The 20,465-nt window shown below is 43.7% G+C and overlaps 1 protein-coding gene and 2 long non-coding RNA genes across 3 annotated transcripts; 1 reads left to right on the top strand and 2 right to left on the bottom strand.

Annotated features, from left to right (window-relative positions):
- Positions 1-120: 120 nt before the first annotated feature.
- LOC113020091 (uncharacterized) lies at positions 121-2,025 on the top strand. Its single transcript, XR_003272153.2, has 3 exons — positions 121-506; positions 661-813; positions 1,100-2,025. It is a non-coding gene; the product is annotated as an uncharacterized LOC113020091 (long non-coding RNA).
- Positions 1,175-2,897, bottom strand: LOC145428393 (uncharacterized). Its single transcript, XR_013908686.1, has 2 exons — positions 2,116-2,897; positions 1,175-1,439 (listed from the first exon to the last, which is right to left on the bottom strand). It is a non-coding gene; the product is annotated as an uncharacterized LOC145428393 (long non-coding RNA).
- Positions 2,898-15,651: 12,754 nt separating this feature from the next.
- On the bottom strand, positions 15,652-18,295 carry LOC145428392 (uncharacterized). The gene is made up of 2 exons (XM_080300528.1): positions 17,553-18,295; positions 15,652-17,486 (listed from the first exon to the last, which is right to left on the bottom strand). Exons 1-2 carry the CDS (start codon positions 18,234-18,236, stop codon positions 16,842-16,844), a joined length of 1,329 nt encoding a protein of 442 aa, XP_080156654.1. The 5' UTR covers positions 18,237-18,295; the 3' UTR covers positions 15,652-16,841.
- Between the last annotated feature and the right edge of the window lie 2,170 nt (positions 18,296-20,465).

The raw sequence follows: 20,465 nt of genomic DNA, 5'->3' as shown, positions 1-20,465 counted from the left end.
TACTTTTTTATGTCTGATCTTTATAACTTTGAGTATTGGGTATGGATAGCTTTATGAAAACTAAACTGAAAGGATTCTTTCTGAATGTCTGATATTTAATTCTTTTTTGCCTACAGAGTCCTATGGGGAGTCCTATGGTCCTAAAGACTGTTTTGGCTGACGGAACCTGTCGAAGGCTCACTCTCTAATGAAGCGCCTGAATCAACTGAGGATCTCATCGTTGAAGTCAAGAGACAGTGTTGTCTTCAGGGCAGCTTCAGTTTATGGATTCCTTGTTTGGGAATGAGTTTCTTAACCTTACCTCAGTTTCAGAAGTAGCAGACAAGGGGACTCTTAAAGCTATTGACATGTCAAAGCCCACCACATGGACATAAAAAAGAGTAACAGAGTTGGTGAAACTCAAGATGGAAAAGACTTTTTCATACAGAAGACATGAAGTTGTTCGTGATGCACCAATGGTGGAGGCTTTCATGGCAAGATGGCCTGCTCTATTTGATTTCCATGAGGTAAGGTTTGCCTCATACACGGTGTTCTTGTGGTATTAGCCTAAAATGGTTAAGGCACAGCCCATTGACAGCCCATTTCTTCAGCATGAGTGATTGCGGCCTTCTTCCAGGCATTAAACCTTTGAAGCTCATTTCTCTGTGCTCATGTTTTCAGATCAACGCTGAGTTTAAGAGAATTGCCACTATCCCCCCTCAAACAAAGTTCCTGGCTCAGCTGGATCTCCACTTGGACAACCTGGTGAAGTTGGTCAACAGAAGAGGAGAGCGTGGACTAATACTGAAAAGAATTGTGGCATAAATGGATAATGTAAGTGATAAAGCCTCAACATTCACTTAACATGATCCTCTTTGGATGAAATTTTATAATTGTGGAAGATTTCAAATGTTTCCCATGATAAATTCTCTCATTTTGTATTTTTACATCTACTTGTTTTTTTTAACCTTCACTTTGTCAACTTATTATTAATTGCCAGTAAACCTATTATTAATTTGTGTGCCTTTACTTTAAAAACATTCATGTAAAGTACACTATTAAAACTTAAATGAAGGACAAGAGCTGAATGAAGATGCTAATTACATACATTTCATTTCAGTGTGAAGATGTTGATGCTGAGTGTGTTAAGGGAGTGTGTATCTACATGGGTGAAGACCCTGGCATGCTTATCCAGGAGTATGTGGTATGTACTTGTCTTTTTTTTTTTTTTTTGGACTTTCCACAGTGTGTCATATTACTTACTTGGAAATGACTAACATGGCTTCTTTTTTACAGGGCATGGAAGAACGTGCCATCAGTGAGACTGTTGAAGACACCACTGTTTGAATTTATCTTCTTAAAGAGCAAGCTTCAGCAGATGAACAAGAGTTGTCCTTGCAGGCATCAGGGTGGCGAAGACTTTGGATAATGTAGCATTTGCTGTGATAATGCTATTTGGACTCATTGTTATGACCCAGTGATGTGTTTGTTGGTGTTGTGCCTCCCACCGGAGGATGGTGGCGGTATTTTTCCTTTTTTCTCTCCTAGGAGGTGGACACCTGGGCGTGGCTGCTAGGTATCTGGGTGGAGTCTCTACACACCTTCCGACTGGATAATTGATGGACCACCTCCAGTACTTAACGTCCGGATGACAGTCACCTGGGAGTGCTGTTTGGAACCCCGTTGACTCGGTCACAGAGTTGTGTGTTGTGTCATTGTAGTGCAGGCTGGAGTATTCACGTGTACCTCTAGCCTTGCCATGTAAATAATTGTAAATAAGTTAACCAGTGGCGGTCACTTTTTTGTTCCTTTGCTGTATAACTTTCACTGTCGCAGCCTAGTAGGCGTGAGAAGCCGTTTTCTTTTGTTGAACAAGTTTTCTCCTGTTTTTCGTTAGATAGTTAGGTAAGTGACTTGTCTTTTGTTTTGGCTTCTTTTTATTTTGGTGTAGGGAAGACTAGGGATTGTTTTATAGGGAGTTTTGTTTATTGTTTTGGCATTGCTCACTGCTGATGTAAATAAATGGCTGCTTAAATACTTAAAAAAGGTGTCGTTGTTGGGGTTTGTGCGTGGGTGGGAAGTGAGTGGGGCAAACTATTTGTTACGTTTATTTACTTGCCGGGACCAGAACGTAACATCATGTATGCATTAAACCTTGCCTACCCTGCTGACCTTTGCTACAACTTTGACGTTTTCCAGAAGGTTTTCATGGAACTGGATGGAGCTAAACTCTCTAAAGTTCTTGCTTTCAAAAACCATCTGTTTCATTGAGAAGTCAAAGACTGCACTTCTGCAATTCTTTGCAGTTTTTCATTTTGTGTTCAGTAATGTTATACTGCTTATGTTTTTATTGCTTTCCCCTCATGTGACTGCAATGCAGGATAATTTTTCCTTTTGGTATCATGTTGTAAGAAATTTTTACTGACGATTTTTAGCAATATGTTCTAAGTCAACCTTAATGTCCTGCTTACATGTTTAAAATGAAGATTAAAATTCATGTAGGTGTTTGGTATTAATTATGTAACAATGTCATTTAAGGCTCAACTTAGTTGAAATCTTATACAGGTAAATACTTGTACAGAAGCTGAAACTGTTGTCAAATAACACACAAGTTATATTTGGGTAAATCTGTTTATTCATAAAAGCGTGTTGCTTTTTTTTCAGGTAGTCTTAATTTAGTTTACATTTTCAATTGTGTAATTAATACAAATGTTTTATATGTAAGAGATGACAGGATCATCTATAAGCACTTTCTTTTATTTGCTGCTAAGGTCAGTTTTTTGTGAAATATTTGCAAATATATTCTCAAACTAACTTTTTCTTTTAGTTATTTCTGCAGGCTATCTTTAAAAATGTGTTAACAAGTTTACATGGATGTGATTTTGGACTTGTTCATGGCAGAATTGCTGCTTTCACTGCTGTTACAGTTTAATAAAGGTGTATTGTTCAGTAACACTCACAGTCTTTGCCTTTTTTGTCAATAATAATCAGTTAATATTTCAATTGAAAAAATTAAGTAGGATTTAAAGCCATAATTTGTGTTGCAGGAACATAATTGCAATGTGTTTACATTACATAATATCATTGCGTACCACTGGCAAATAAAAATAAGTTGGTGTTAAACATTAAAATATATTGACATTATGCAATACATTGATATTATGATAATAGATTAATATTAGTACATCAAACATGATTTTTTAAAGTAATCTGATATAAATAAAATACTTTGATCTGACAAGCATTAATTACTTGAGGGAAAGTGGAAAATTAAGTCAGTCATACTTATTCATATTATGTGGGACCGATGTACACAATAAAATCAAGTAAATTGAAAGAACTTTTTTTTTTCAGTGTAGGATAGACCCTACAATAATACATGCAGAGAAAAACCCAACAACCACATGACCTCTATGAGCAAGCTCTTTAGCGACAGTGGGAAGGAAAAACTCCCTGTCTGTCACACTCAGTTTAAATGGCTAACTTTAAACCAGGTTCAGGCTGTGCAAAAATGCCAGAGGAAGAAGGCTTTGGTGATTGATGTTGCTGTCAGGGAATTACATCTTAGATCTCTATCCAGAAGAAACTAAAGCATTTTTTTGTACCTGGGTATAAACATGGTATAAGAACTGAATCTCTTTGGAAGCCAGCCTCTAGTGGTCATTCCTGGAACTGCAGTGTTGGTCATTTCCAACCAGGCTTAATTTTTCAGCCGAGGACATTGTTGCTTGATTGAAACATGGTGACATTGTTACTTAAAGATGGGTACATTGACAGCTAACGACTGCTGTGATTCCAGCTAATTTCATTTAAAAATGAAATCTAAGGGACCGTTTTAAAAATGCACAATTTGGTTACCAATACTAAGTAAATGAAATTTAAATCATACACATTGTCAAAGCAAAAGGCTGGCAACATAAGTTAATAACTGATGAAATACATTGTTCAAATGTTTAATTTAACTAACATTAATATGTAAATGAACTGAATGGTTTGATGCTGGTATCAGCTCTGCTGTCTTCAACAGTTAAATGGTCTTAAGACCAGGCAGACAGACTAACATTACAACAGGCTTTAAAACTAAGATATTGCTGACATTCAGGCCCAGTTATGCTCACTAACTTCACTTATACCTTTAGTAACAATCAGTCTGGGTTTACATTACAAGTTGTCCACCACTATATTTATGCACATAAGAGTTATTGGGACTATGACACACTTCATTTAGGCTGCGTCGTGACTTCAGCTGCGCGGCTTCTATTACTGTGTGACTTTATAGATGTTCCCACTTATTTCAAACAACACAAAGTGACGCGGGTATAGCAGAAAGAAAAACAAATTTGTGTGTGGCCAACTTGTAAATAAGCCATCGCTGGTCAAAATTGGAAGGAATGCTGAGGTCCAGAATTGGAGGTGAAAAGAGGCAGCCTCCTGTCATGCTGCCAGCTGCAGATCCAATCAGCTTTTATTTGTTGGATCGGACTGCTCTCATCTCTCATGTCTCTCATATGCTCTCTTTTGCTTCGTCAGGCTAAAAAGCAAAAAAATTGCAAATGCAAACCCAAGTGAGCAAGCTGCAGAGACCGGAGCACAGCCACAAGCACGGTAACAGGCGCAGTATTGGCACAGTGTAGATCGCATCAAAGCACGACACTGGATAGCGTCGTATTACATACAGAACATATCAGGGAAGCAGGTTTTTGCCTGAAAGCTCTTCCTTCTGCCCGTCTTTTGTTTTTTACATATGGCAGGACTTAAAGCTGCGCGTTTTATTAACAAGCATGAAAATCTAAGTTTAGCAGAGAAGAGCAAACAAGTCCCACCTGCTACAAGATTGTCAGATATGGGAAACCTGCTGTTCATGGAACGGACTCATTCATTTACGCAGCTTATTGCTCCTGCTGAGTTAAATTAATGTTTAAGAAAAAGTGCTTTGAGCAAATACTGATGTCAGCATGACAACTACTTCAATTAAAATCTGCGGGTGCATAAAAGCACCATGACATCAACCATTGTCTGGTGTCAGAGGAGGAAACCACACAAGTCAAATTTCAAATTCAAATTCAAATTCAAATTTTATTTGTCACGTACACAGTCATACACAGTACGATATGTAGTGAAATGCTTGGACAACTGCTCGTGACCTAAAGAAAACAAAAAAGGAAAAGGCTATGAATAAGATAGGAAATAAATATGAAAAATTAAAAAGGGTAAATTTAACTAGTCCAAGCCATTCTTTGCACCAGGCTGTAAACATGCTTTATAATGTTGTTAAGCAGGACATTTTACCACAGGAGTCAGACTCAAGCAGCCACTGGAGGAACTTCGCACACCCACTTTGAGCCCCAGATTTGATGATCATGTTGATTCATATTTTTATATTTGTACATGTGTGCTCCTGATCAGCTGGCGTTTTAAATGTGAATTCATTTTATACCTGCCATGATGCTCACAGGTTATAGAACAACGAGAGAAAGGACAGGACCAGGATCATATCCATTGTAATCCATTTCATTCATTCAAGCATGTCTGCAGGGTTCAGTCTAAATCATTCTAAATGGATTTGATGCCCCTTGTCTCCTTGCTCCTGTCTGCAGGTTTATTACATTTTAGGGAGCTGTGCTGTCAAAAAGGAGCAACTGCTCCTTTAGATCCCGCAGCCTTTTATTATTTATTATTTAATATTTATAGGCAAACTATAAATCTCTGTGAGTACAACAGGGTATACATTGTATACCTGCTCGCAGGCTCCACTGCAGCCAAAATAGCTGTGACTCACCTGGACCTCTGTGGAGGTGCTTAGGGGTTGTTTAACGTTATTTACCGTAATCGAATTATTACACTCAACGATTGCAGTTAACTTAAAAAAAAACAATCAATGTGATCTTTTTTGTTGAAAAGAAACTGGGAAATGTTTTTTCCATTGGTGCATACACATAGTAAAATTGGGCAAAGTTACACATAATGTGATCATTTCATCCTTACATGGACAAAAGTGCTGGGCCATCTTACACCTACAGGAGCTGCTTGGGTGTGGAAACTCATGCCACTAAGCTCTCTGTGCAAAGTTGTGGTGCTAAAGTTAATTCCAGAGGAGGTTTGGAGCTATTGAGCATTATTTGGCTCAGCACTTGGCAAACCCTGTTGATTTGTAATACATTTGTCCTTATTGTGAACATCCAAATGTTGTTGAACAGAGGGGATATCCTGAATATGGTCACCTCAGGCACACCACGGCCTGGTTTAAAGCAAATAAACATTATTTCAACTGTGAATCAAGCAAAGCTACCCTAATAGATTAATATATGTTATGTCCACCAACCATTAAGTTGTACATTTTTACATATATTTTTAATGTATCTAAATGTTTCAATAATTTTAGTAGAGTCAAAAATATGGCCGTTTACTTGAAGACATTTACTGCAAAGCTTGAAAGTTATAAAGCTAAACAGCTTCCAGTGTTTTTTCCACCCTGAAGTGCTGAATTCCTATCACATTAACTTGCTCTAAATCTTACGGGTCTCCACTGAAATGCTTCTCCCTGAGCTGCACCTCTACAGGTAATGAATACTGGTAGTAAACATGAAAGGATGTTTCCCCACACTTTATAATTAGATTGCTAAATCATTTGCTGCAGAGATGCTGGCCCTGCTTTGGGGGAGGGAGAGTTACAGCACGCCTGCGTGCAGTGTTTGAGTGTAGGATAGTATTTTAACATCTGCTTGTTTGTGTGTTTTTAGCATGTGCTTGTGTACTGTAATGAAATGTATGTACTCAGGAGTTTAATTATGCGAACAATGAGAAATATACACATTATTTACTGGGAGAGAAGTGATAACAAACATTTTGGCGCTGACTGTCAGCTGAATGTCTTTTCTTGACATCTAGGCCTGCGGATGATATATAAGGAAATGCTCTACACTGGTGTCCAAAACAAACAACCATGTTTCCTCGAGTGAAGGTCAACACATGCAGATAAGGTTCTTGAATTCATGCCCTGCCACTGCCGGGTTAACCTCTGCTAACTAATAGCTTAATAAGACTCCTCTCTGGTGGTTTGGTAAACATCTGCTCCGCATAATGTCATTAAAATTGCTAATAAAGAATTTGAAAATGAGCTTGACATTGCTTTTATTTCGTTAACTGGGTCACAATCACAAAGATGCTGGAGAAGGACGGAAGTGATATTTAATTTGGGTAAATTCAAAATGACACAGCTGTGTCAACAAAAAGAGAGGAAGGTGGGGAATGAATGACGATATTTCTCATGTCTCTTGTGTTAAACACGGCGGCCTTTGAAGGACGTTCTGACCTTCAGAATCATCAGATCAGCACAAGCATCAACAAACGGGAGCCAAACACTGAAGCTCTTTTAACAGCTGCTCCAGTTCAGGAAACAAGACCAGTGCTGACACTGGTCTCACTGCTGTCTTTGTTTAAAGCCTCTTAGTGTGGAGAGGGCACATGTTTTCAAGAGGAGGGACTTGCACGAGCTGGTATACACAACAAAATTTAGAATAACGCATGACTTATTATCTGCTAATTACATCAGCACTGTACAGTATTTTGTTTACCGTAGATAGGACAAACATTTTATGTACCAGTGCAGTGAGCCAGTATTGTGCAAAGAAAATTACAACAAATCTATCAGGACATAATTGTAACTTGACTGTTATTACTATTTGCATTCAGCGCTAAAAAAGTCAAAATAAGGACAATAAAAATATATCGATGCAGCTATTAGAAATAATATATATGGAGGATTAGGTTATTAGTAATTACATTAATATTAAGTGGATTAGTAGAATTATCTATACTCTCTTAAGAAAAGTATTGTTATAATAAAATGTGATAATGTTGCAATGCAGTGTTAAAGCATCGTGTCCCCGGGTTTCACGTGAGTTGAGCACCTAAGAGAGTTGCCCTAATTAACAGGCATCAATATGTTTGCACATTAACGTGACTGAGTCGTGACTATTTCAGTGTTTAAATCTCTGTTCAGTCACAAATCTTCATAAAACAAACAAACACAAAGGTGCAGTGATTCACAGTGGACCAGCTGCTCCATTACAAACCTTGATCCACAACATCATCTAGTGGTGGAGCACAGCTCTTACATCCACCGTTAAATATGTGACTGTGAAGAACTTCACATTCAGATTATATATCAGACAGGATATGAGTATGATGCTAGTGCTAATTATTATGAGGCACAACCTGAAACATGTTTAACATCTTGTTGTGAGTGTGGCCTTCTCAGGATGCTCACACTGGTCTATAATATGTTTATCACTTGAATTTGTGAATTAATTAAATGATTTCCTGTTAAAGGGCTGAATTAATTCATTATTGGTGAATTAGAAAATAGTTTTCCATAATTAACTAAAGCTATGAACAAAATGTGAAGAAACAGCAGATGTAACTTTATATCTGAATATCTCTTGAAGAGGCTGAACGAGGGCCAGGTTGTTCTTTCTTGTAATACTGATTTGTACCACGAGATGGTGAAGCAAGATAATACAGCCTCTGTGCCAGCCCAGACACTTTTATTATTCCTGTACCTCATGTGGTGAAGCCAGCTCATAACAAGCAAGAGGACCCTGAACCTGCAAAGCTTCTAGAGCCAGCTGAAACTTTGACCGTATCAGGCCTTTTCCACTAAAACCTACTCGGCTTGACCTGATTCGACTCAGTTTTTAGGGTTTTCTCTGGTACTTTTTAAGCACCTGCTTAAAAAGCTGCACAAAAACCTGACAAAAAGCTATAGATATATATTATATACACATATAAGCAGCAGGTATACCATCACATCCTCCATTGTTGTGTTGTGTTTGTGTCACATACAAATGCTGTGTTGCTAACGTGATGCACATTTAGGTGCTACACAGTTGAAAAAGGCACAAGTCTGAGGAGACTGGGAGTGCAACAGTTCCCCTGTCATCACCAACAGCAGTAGTTAAGCTCCATTTCCATCACTGGTCTCCCAGCCTCCCTGCTGAGTTGCTCCACTGCTGCCCACCCAGCCGTCCCCCTTAACAGATTTGCTTTCTCTACGCGCCCCCACGTGGGTATTCCTGCAATGATCCACAGCCAGTGACTCAGAACTGCTCCACAGTCTTGTCGTACTGTTTTGTATCATTTGTCTGCATGTGAGTTTCCATTGTTCTCCGCCTGATAGAATGTATGGATTTTGTCGTTTGCTGCCTTTTGGACTTTTGCTTCACCAAAAGTTTGCTTTTGTTCATTTACTCATATCAAAGTCTGCATTTTGGGTAGGCACGTTTCACTAGACATGGCACAGGGTTCTGCAAATATTGTTAGAAAGTACTGGAAAGACTCAATTCCAAGGTCGCCTCTTAATGCTCCCATAAAGATTCCCAAATATTACTGTTCCTTAATGTAAGGAGCTCCATATTGTGGCCCCTTTGGGCACATTATAACATGGGAGTCTGTAAATGTCCTGAGAATGTCTCAATAGTCCAGTTAGTTTGTTAACCTCAAAAATCGTCACAGGCTCTGCAGTGTCACTGTCTACCCCAGTAGATTCCAGCACGGAGAGGAAACGGAGAGGTGCTGGGCGACATGGCATGAGGCTGGAGCGGTTCTCCTGAACCCCCAGCAGGAACAAAGGCAGGGCCAGCGGGTGCAGAGACCTCTGGCATGGGTGGAGCTAACTGTAGCTGCACAAGGCACACAGCTGGCTCAGGTTGCAACGGCAAACAGTCTGTCAAGGATTTATTAGCGAGATGCGGTCCCCTGCTGGCTGAATGAGCTCCTTGGAGCTTCCAGCAGAGGATGGAAGTGGCTGAACAGGTGGCTGAGCTACTGACTGAGCTGGAAACAGAGCTGATGCCAGAGCTAAAGACTGAACAGGTAACAGAGTTGACAACAGGGCTAGAGACTGGAGTAGAGTTTGTAGAGGTGGTTGTTATAATGAAAGTTGTAGTGGCAGTGGATAAGCAGTTAGCTGAACTAGGACCCCTGAGCCTCCAGAACACGAGGAAAACTGCTGGATGGGCTCACCTGAGCCTCCACCGGAAACAGGAATGGGTACAGGCACCTGCTGGACACTAGTTGCTCCCACCTGAGGAGTAGGTACGGGTGAAAATGTTACGGGTCCCAAGGATGAAGACCACGATGACAAATATGTTACCTGTAAAAGCAGGTGAAGAGCAGAATAAGGAAGACACGATGCGTCTCTGCTTTCCTCCAGAACGTGTCTGTCTGATTTATTTCACACAAATAAATGCTATATAAACACTAAACATGAGCTTTCAATATACTGTTCAGCTGGTTCCTCATTCACATCAATTACATTTACTTATTTCACAACCTCAGTGAAATATACTCTTTTTAACTGGTTCAGTTTCTCAAATTCACACTTCTTTCACAATGGCGGACGAGCGGGGCTGAAAATTTTTAAATATTACTCTTTCTGGGTCACAAAAGAAACTTTTAAGTTATTTTCAAGCGAGAATGTAGCTGTGTAAACTTCAAATATCTGCTCGATTTATCAAGACATCATATATTTCCAAACGCGCTCCGACTCGGAGACATCTGTGACCCGCCAGCTCCATAGCAGACAGCGAGGTCGAGGATTATTAGAGCCGGCGAGAACAGCGGACTCCCGGCACATCGTTTTCAACCCCCCCCCCCCCCCCCCCCCCGCGGTCTTTTCGCTACTCAGGTTAAACAAACCCCAAACCCCAGCAGCTGTCTATTGTATTGAGTGTCCACTAAAATAAAAATAAAAGCATTCTAACATCTCACCTGCTTGTTTTTATTAAGGTATATACACGTATGTACATGTACACTATTTTTATTAATAGAGCCAGGCGATGGCGAAGCAGAAGCCGAGGCCGAAGCTGGACCAGGCGGAGGCGAAGCAGGAACAGAGGCCGAAGCCGGACCCGACGACGGCGAAGCAGGAGCTGAGGCCGAGGCCGGACCAGGCGAAGCAGAAGCTCAGGCCGAAGCCGGACCAGGCGAAGCAGAAGCTGAGGCCGAAGCCGGACCCGACGACGGCGAAGCAGGAGCTGAGGCCGAAGCCGGACCAGGCAAAGCAGAAGCTGAGGCCGAAGCCGGACCAGGCAAAGCAGAAGCTCAGGCCGAAGCTGGACCAGGCGAAGCACAGGCAGAAGCTGGACCAGACGAGGCAGAAGCAGAGGCCGAAGCCGGACCAGGCGAAGCAGAAGCTGAGGCCGAAGCTGGACCAGGCAGAGGCGAAGCAGGAACAGAGGCCAATGCTGGACCTGACGATGGCGAAGCAGGAGCTGATGCTGAGGCTGGACCAGGCGAAGCAGAAGCCGAAGCTGGACCAGGCAAAGCAGAAGCAGAAGCCGAAGCTGGACCAGGCGAAGCACAGGCTGAAGCTGGACCAGGCGAAGCAGAAGCAGAAACCGAAGCTGGACCAGGCGAAGCAGAGGCAGAAGCTGGACCAGGCGAAGCAGAAGCAGAGGCAGAAGCTGGACCAGGCGTAGCAGAAGCAGAGGCTGGACCAGGCGTAGCAGAAGCAGAGGCTGGACCAGGCGTAGCAGAAGCAGAAGCTGGACCAGGTGTAGCAGAAGCAGAGGCTGGACCAGGCGTAGCAGAAGCAGAGGCTGGACCAGGCATAGCAGAAACTGGACCAGGCGTAGCAGAAGCAGAGGCTGGACCAGGCGTAGCAGAAGCAGAGGCTGGACCAGGCGTAGCAGAAACTGGACCAGGCATAGCAGAGGCAGAGGCTGGACCAGGCGTAGCAGAGGCAGAACCAGGTGACAGTGAGGCAGCCACAGGTGGTGGCTGGACGGGCTCCTCGGGCCCCCCAGCTGACGTGGCAAGAGGCTGTGTAAGTTGCAGCAACACACAGTCTATAGTGGGTGAAATGAGTTTGTATGAGTTCTCAGACTGAGGTGTGGCAGAACCAGGCGAGGTGTCGTCCTCAGGCTGAGGCGCAGAAGCAGCAAGCGGTAGCGCAGCAGGTGGTGGCACTACAGCCACAGGTGGTGAAGCAGAAGGTGGCCGGACGGGTTCCTTGGGCCCACCAGCTAACGAGGTGTGAAACTGGACAGGCTCCTCAGGCCCTCCAGCTGACGTGGCGTGAAGCTGGACGGGCTCCTCGGGCCCTTCAGCAGACGAGGCGTGAAGCTGGACGGGCTCCTCGGGCCCTCCAGCTGACGTGGCGTGAAGCTGGACGGGCTCCTCGGGCCCTCCAGCTGACGAGGCATGAGGCTGGACGGGCTCCTCGGGCCCTCCAGCTGATGAAACATGAAGCTGGCTGGGTTAGTATTTAGTATTTTAGTATTAGTATTTATTTATTTATTGTCATTGTCAAGAACAATGAAATTGCGTTTGGGGCTTCCATACAACCCAAAAAAAAGAAGAAAATAATAAATACCCCTTAAAACCCAAGTGTACATATTTAACCCAGTGTGACTCCAATGCAATAAGACAATCCTTAGCAATAATGTTCGTAGAAATTCAGACAAAGACCTGAGAAATATGACAAAATACAACAATGCAACCCATTCAATATTATTGTACTGTGAGATATGATATCAGATATGATAGTTATCTATTTAAGAAAGAGGGGGGGGGGCAGGAGGGGGAAGAGAATAAAGAACCTCCAGCAGACGAAGCATGAAGCTGGCAGGGTTCTCCCGAACCTGCAGCAGACGAAACATGAAGCTGGCTGGGTTCTCCCGAACCTCCAGCAGACGAAACGTGAGGCCGGACGGGCTCCTCGGGCCCTCCAGCTAACACTAAAAAAGGCTGCACAAGCTGCACCTCCGTCCCCGGCTCCAAAACGGCCTGGATAGCAGTCCCACAACAGCTTAGCTGAGCCTGATGGCTAGCATTTCCTGTGCAAACAGTCTCTTTACAGCCGGGCTCATGAACCGGAAAAGCAGTGTCAGTTTCCATAACCTCCGAAGAAAAAACATGAGGAGACAAAACATAGTCACTCACTTGCGTTCGTGGTGCGGAGCGTCGGTGGCGTGCACGCCGTTTCTTCTTGGGAGTGGAAGACGGCGGAGCGATAGGTGGAAGTCCCTGGTAACTCCGAGGTCCCCCGAGAGCCAGTCGAGTTCCCCGGAAAGAGGGCTTGTGCTCCGGAATGAGCCATGGCTTCCACCGGAGCTCCTCCTCCAATAGAGCGCAGAATATTAACTGGCGCTCGTCGTGGTCCAAGTCTATGGTGTCCAGTGCTTCCCCGCACTGGACCGTGGCAAGAGCATGGCGAGACTGTGACGAGGGCGTGGAAACTGGTGAGCTGTGAGGTGGGGACGCTGCAGCGAGTCTCAGCGAGCCGACACGAACTGTCTCAGGCACGCAAGGCAGCGGCAGCGATTCCTGTTCACAGTCCTGATGTTGTTGAAGTGAAAAAACTGTGCGAACGAAATCCTGCACATCCTCCGACAATTCTGCCGTGTAGACAGGGTAAGCAGACAGGATCTGGAGAAGCCGAACTTTAACTGACTCCGCCTCACTCTCCTGTCTGCATACAGAATAGATGTTCCATTGTCCCTGGAGGATAGTCACACGTGCGCTGAACTCAAAAAAATCCTCGCAGACATCCGCTGGGTCCATACTGGTCGGGTCGTTCTGTCACGGCGGGGTGCGCCGCTGTGTAATGGAAAAAGGGACCCAAAAGCAGATGAGGACGAGGAGTAGTAAGTTTCAACAGAAAAGTGATCCTTTAATGATAACGGCAAGGGAAGACCAGGAAACCAAAACAAACTGGCAAAACACTAAGAAACAAAACACTAAAGGTACTAAGACCAAAAACCATAACTGTCATGGTCCTGCGACCATGACTCGGTGACTTTGTGTTTGTGTTCTTTATTGTTATTATTCTCTTTATTATTCATGGGCTGTTTTGGGATGGTTTGTGTTTTGGGATTTTAGGTACTGGGTTCTGAGTTTGTGCTCCCTCTATTGGTCCCTGGTGTCAGTGTTCCCCTGTCTCGTCAGGTTAACCAGGTCCAGCTGTGTCTCCCACCTGTGTGTGATTTCCCAGTGTCTCTGTGTACTTATAGTGTGTGTTTTCCTCTGCTCCTCGTCGCGTCGTCTGTATTCATACCTTGTGAAATCCCCTGAGTGCTCTCCCTGCTGTTCTCCCTTCATGTTCAGGTTTGCCACTCCTTTGTGTAGTTTATCCCAGTTTAGTTCGTCCTTAGTTCTGTTTGCCATCTCCACTTTATGTCTGGTATTGTTAATAAATCACCCTTCACGTCTGAATAAGTGCTGCATTTGAGTCCTCCTTCCACTCTTCACACGGCCGCTGCCCCGAACCGTGACAGTACGACGCGACCACGAAATGGACCCAGCAGCGCTTAATCCGACTAAGGAGCTACGGGAGAATCTCATCGATGCCACACAGGAGCTCATCGACCTGTGGCTGGAAAACCCGGGCGCGGAGTCCCAGCGCGCTATAGAGAGGCGGCTACAGGACTTTGTTTTCTGGGGCTATTCAGAGCGGGATGGGAGACTGTACGGGTCGCTTACCCACCTTCGTGGTAACAGATCCTTCGCAAGTGGGCGTGTACAAACCTTCTGTAAAACCAAGAGACTGTTTCTCTGCCGCCCCTTCTGAGCCAGGACTTTATCGCCATTCTCCGGCTCAGTTCTGTGTCCAGCCACAAACCTCCCAGTCTGTAGCACAACCGCTAGCCTCCCCAAGGCTAGCGGTTCAAAAAAGTTATAACATGCCAGAATCTAATGCTATAGCTGCAGCATGGGCTGCAAAAAACTTTCCTTTCCAGTTGTTAAAGTTATTCCTATAGGCTGTATGCAGTATTTTATATATCTACTTGTGAGTTGAAATGTTTAATTTGGCATTGAAGTGGTGCTTTGAGATAGCAAAAACATTTTCATACTGTTTAATCTCATTTAGTGTTTTCTTTTTTTCTGTAGAGCATTTATGGTTGACAAAGACTTTGCGGAAATAAATGCTTTGCAGAAGGTTTTTCCAGAGTCAGCTATCCTTCTATGCTGGTACCATGTCTTGCAGGTAAACCACATTGTTTTCTTTTCACGTTGTCTAAGATGCACCTGAAACACATTTTTACAACAGGGTCCTGTTGTTATGATTTGCCTCATTGTGATATTCACCTACTCAGGTTAATGAATATAAAGGGATAAAATGTTGAGTGACTATGTCCATCCATTTAAGACCACAGTGCACTCATCTTCTGGTGGCTGCTTCCCAAAGCTCTTTTTGACATTTAAAAATATGTTTGCCTGGTTGATTTCTGTAATGCACAGGTCCTCTTGTCCAGTGAGTGACAAAGTTATTTTTGGACGTCAGCTTTCTTTTATGCTTTTTGTACAGCTGCTCCTCTGTCTCTCTCTCCAGATTAACTTTTTTTCTCTTACATTCACAGGCTGTTAATCGATGGCTTTCAAAATCAGAGTCCGGGGTCCATGGGCTTTCTAACACCCAAAAGAGAAATGAAATCATTTCTTTCTTTTGTAAGCTGAAAGCTTGCACATCTGTAAGTGTAATTTGTCTATTTCACATTTTGATTTCTTGATTACACTAAGAGCATAATAACTTTCAGTTGCTAAAAAAAGTTACAGAGAGATACAAAATAGATTTTTGAAACAATTTCTAAAACTGGCTTCTGTTAAGATTCAAGAATTGAGAAAGGGTACAAGAGGTGATCGAAAAATAACCACACTGGTCCGGCCGGGTGAAGTCAAACGAAGATTTTAATTCACATGTGGGAAGATCACTGAACACAGCAATTGATCTTCGACTTACTAAAGCACAAACAATTATTTTATAACATCAGGGTTTATTTACTGACGCCCCTTCATGCGTCACAGATACATTTTATACATAGATCAGATCAACATCATCATGACTTTTCACCTAGAAAATCATCTTCTATTTTCATGGCTAGCCCTTCCTGTCTACCTTTCAGTTCTTGTCTTGTTCCTCTTTCTTGCCGAGACACCAAGAAACGGTTCCTCTTTTACCAAGACAATTTTGCAGTTACAGCCAAACATAACTAACCTCTCCTCTAAATAAATCTAATTTAAAGTGTGTGTGTGTGTGTGTGTTGACCTCACATGCTCTTTGTGTCACCTCTTCACCTACTGTCTGTGTCTCGTCCTCAAATGCTCTTTCTCAATTCACCTGTTGCACTTCTGACCTTTTACCAGACCAGAAGCTCACTGAGACTATGTGTATGTCTTCTACTAAATAAATGTTTTAACCAAGAACCTCTACTAAAAACTTAATACAAGAATATGAACATATAAAAGATAATAAAATAAACTGATATAAGTGTTTTGTAAGCATGTATTGCAATTCCTTCTATGTTCTAGTTTTCCCTCAGCATGTATCACCTGAACAGTCACGTCAGTGAGGCTTACGACCTTTTAAGAACCTGAACATCAACTCAAATAAGCACAGATATGCAATATGTATAAAATGGTTATAACTGCACCTGAAATACAAAGTTAGCATCATCATAAACATCTTAGGGCCATCTTAAAGCTATCTATTACATTGTTAAAGCAATGATCATACTGCAGATTATATTATGCTGGTAAAATACTTTTTGTTCATCCCCACAATTCCCCCTTTCGACCTCTGGCACACCAGAGGTCGATACACAGGTTGTTGTTCACTCCTCAGTCCACTCGGCTACCTCCAGATCCATCATCGGCATTATGGACATAGGGGCCACCGCCCCAGGGTCCACTGCCTTTACAATCACTTTCTCTACCAACCTTCGGGCACAAGGAATGAGACAACAACCACAAGTCACCAAAATACCCACCAATACAGATAGAGACAACATAATTGACAGAGCAAGCCCCTTCCACTTTCCCTTTTTTTACTCTTTTTATTTAAACCACCCCTTTTCAAACTCTCAATTTGTTACCACTCCTTTCTGTAGGCGCGGCGATCTCCTCCTAGGCTGCTCTTCTTTCTTCGGCCTTCCAGGTAGACTACTGGTCGGCCCGTTACACAGGTGAAGAGGTTTATTCTGCCTCTGTTCCTTGACACCTGCGTTCCTTGAAGACGAATTTTCCTCCACCAAGCTCTCGTGTGCGGGTGCACACTGCGACCAATGGTACCAGGTGTCGCCTTTCCCTTTCAGCTGGACTGCTGTAGCCGTCCGGGCGGTCACCTCATACGGACCAGTCCAGCGGGGCTCCTTCCACTTTCGCTTAATGACCTTCAGCCACACTGCCTTTGCGTCCGGGACCTCTCCGTTCCCCGTGGGTCTCTCACAAGTGACCTGTTTTGTAAAGCTGGACACAAGAGCTTTCAACTCATTAAAATATTCTGTATGAGACCTGTTGCTTGTCCTGGGCTGCTCCACCGGGACCACTGTCCAGGGTGCTGGAAACTGTCTCCCAGTCAGCAGCTCATAAGGGGTGAAACCTGTGGATTGGTTAACAGAACATCTTATGGTCATCAAAGCAATGGGCAGGGCTGCGACCCAATTTAGCCCTGTCTGCGCACAAATTTTAGCCAACTTGTTTTTCAAATTTAGGTTCATCCTCTCTACCTTTCCTTGAGATTGAGGATGATAGACCGTCCCGAACTTATGTTGCACTCCCAACATCCTCTCTACCTCTTGCAAATCTTTATTCTTGAAGTGAGTACCATTGTCTGATCTAATTCTCTTGGGAAACCCATGCCTTGGAATGTAATGATTGATTAAGCACTTAATCACGCTTTTCGCGTCTTCACATTTGGTCGCCCATGCTTCGGGCCATCCAGTCAGAACATCCACACACACCAACAAATACCTCACCCCACCTGGGCCTGTATCAATCATGTCGGTATAATCAATCACGACCTCTTCTCCTGGCCTTTCTGGCATGAGAAACTTACCAGCTTCAGGTTTTACTGCTGGCTTTGGGTTGTGTGCCCCACAAATTAGGCACGTTCTGGCCTTTTCCAGTATCATCCTTCTCAAATCAGGATGCCACCATCGGCACAAATTTCTCTCCATCTGTTTCACTCCCACGTGACCAAGCCCGTGAGCCTCATTCACCTTTTGTTCCGCCATTTTGGCCATTAAAGCGGGACGCCCATCTGGCCCCCTCCACAAACCGCCATCTTGCCAGGCTCCTTTGTTTTCCCACACCCCCTTTTCCTCTGGGGATGTCTCCTCCTGAGCCTTTCTAACTTCTTCCATGCTGTTAGTGCTAACCTCCTCTTCTGGGGTTACCTGCACCAGTTGTCTCTGTCCTTTGTAGCCCGCTGCTTCCTTTGCGGCTTCATCAGCTTTCTGATTTCCTCTTGCCACCATACTGTCTGCTTGTGAGTGGCCTTTGCATTTTATAATACTTACCTCGTCTGGGTCCTCCAGGGCCTTTTCCAGTTCTTCCATTTCCTTTTTGTGACAGATGGGTGCATTAGTGGCCGTCCTGAACCCGGCTCTCTTCCACTGAGCCAGTTCCACATGAGCTGCTCCAAACGCATATGCTGAGTCAGTGTAAATGTTCACTCTCATGTTTTTAGCCAACCTCAAGGCTCGAGTTAGGGCTATCACTTCAGCTCTCTGGGCCGACTGTTGTCCCTCAATTTTTCCTGCTTCTTTCACCTGAAACTCAGTTCCTACTCTACAGACTACTGCATAGCCCGCTTTCAATCCTTCTTCATCTCTGTGGCAGCATCCATCTGTGAACCAATCCTCAGCTCCAAGTATGGGCTCTGCCTTCAGGTCTTCCCTGATTTTTCCTTCAACCTGGGCTTTCTTAATACAGTCATGTGGTTCTCCTGACCCCATTAGGTCTGCCATATTTATTCCTTCATGTGTGAATATCAAATTTGGCGCCTCTAAAATTTTGCTCAACCTTTGTTGCGTCAGTGGAGTCATTGTGAATACCTGTGAGTTCACATAGGCCACTACACTGTGTGTGGTAAGCACTTTCAGTGGGTGTTCCCTCACTATATGTGCTGTTTTCTGAATTATCTTTGCTACTCCTGCTGCGTGTTGTGTGCATGTGGGATGCCTTGCTTCTGTTGAATTTAATCTTATGCTGACATACATAAGTACATCCCTACCTCCCCCTTTTTTCTGAAACAACACACCATTCACAACTCCCTTTGTTTCTGAAACATCAAGATAAAATGCCTCATCATAGTTAGGTGTGGCCAGATCTGTGGCTCTTGACAAATCCTGTTTTAGTGAAATGAACGCTGTCTCTGTGTCCGGCGTCCAAGGCAATTCAGCCTTCAGATTTCGAACACCAACTTTCTTGATCAGGTCCCTTAAAGGGGCCGTTTTACCCGCATAGTTCGGAATGAACTGCCTGCTGTAACCTGTCAAGCCAAGAAAGGAAAGCAACTCCTTCACAGTTCTTGGTTTTGGATGTGTCAGAATTTGGTCTCTGTGTGTTCATTAACCCCACTGATCTGTGTGCGATCACCCGGCCCAGGAATGTTACCTCTGGCCGGACCAACTGCAGTTTTTCTTTGCTCACTTTGAAGCCACACTCCGCCAATCTGTTCAACACCACGAGCGATGCTGCCGTACAGGCCGCTGCTGACGGGGCTGCAATAAGAAGATCATCAACATACTGTATTAATGTACAGCCCCCTGGCAGTTGACATGGGGACAATGCCTCTTTCAACACCTGATTAAAAATTCCTGGTGAGAGTGCAAAGCCTTGTGGTAGGCGTGTGTACCTAAATTTGCGGCCTCTGTATGTGAATGAGAAAATGTCTCTGAGTGACTCGTGCAGTGGGAGACAAAAGAATGCATTCGCTAGGTCAATACATGTGAACCACTTTTGGTCCCCAGTAATTTCGGTCAGAGCTGTGTAGGGATTTGGTACAGGCACAGTGTCAGTCCTCAGCATGGCATTTATTGCTCTCAAATCATGTGCCATACGGTACTTCCCTGTCCCATGTTTTTCCACTGGCAAAATAGGTGTGTTCCAAAATGACCATGAGGGCTCAAGCACTCCTGCCTTCCACAGTCCTTCAATGGTTTCAGCTATACCTTCTTCTGCTTCAGTTTTGTGCTTATATTGTGGTCTGTTAATTGGTATGTCAGACTTCAGCTGGAACAGGACAGGCGAACAGTTAGCTAGACCTACATCTGTGGGCCCTGCGGACCACAAAGTACCAGGCAATTTTGAGAGCTCAGCTACTGCATCAGGATGATCCATTCTTTCCCTGCCATGTATTCTGGAGATTTCTTTATGTTCTAAGATCACTGCATCGTTGGACAAACAAGTTATGCGATATATTTTACATTTTGGTGCATACCAGACATTTGGAATTTGGGTGCTTTGCCAGCATGCGTCGTCCAGCGCCCGCTTAACCATTGGTCCCAGATCTCTTGGCCCATGACCCTCGTGGACCGCCAATGTAATGTGAGGGGCTGAATCCTCTCCCACATTGTACCAAGGCAGTTGTTCATCAGTAAATTTCACAGCCGCGGCCACACCTTCTGGTCCAACATAAATGTTATGTGTTTGCACATTCCACGTCTGTCCCTCAAGATCAGACTGGAACTGTTCCCGATAGA

This window comes from Astatotilapia calliptera, chromosome 4 (assembly GCF_964374335.1).
Source record: "Astatotilapia calliptera chromosome 4, fAstCal68.1, whole genome shotgun sequence".
Lineage (NCBI taxonomy): Eukaryota > Metazoa > Chordata > Actinopteri > Cichliformes > Cichlidae > Astatotilapia > Astatotilapia calliptera.
The sequence above is the reverse complement of the archived record's forward strand: the minus strand, read 5'-3'. Positions and strand labels throughout refer to the sequence as shown.

Excerpts from the sequence above, each read along its gene's own strand:
- LOC145428392 (XM_080300528.1), bottom strand. The coding sequence starts at position 18,236 with ATGGTGGCAAGAGGAAATCAGAAAGCTGATGAAGCCGCAAAGGAAGCA. Across the intron at positions 17,487-17,552 it reads AGAATAAAGATTTGCAAGAG|GTAGAGAGGATGAACCTAAA; the intron begins GTAGAGAGGATG and ends TCTCAAGGAAAG.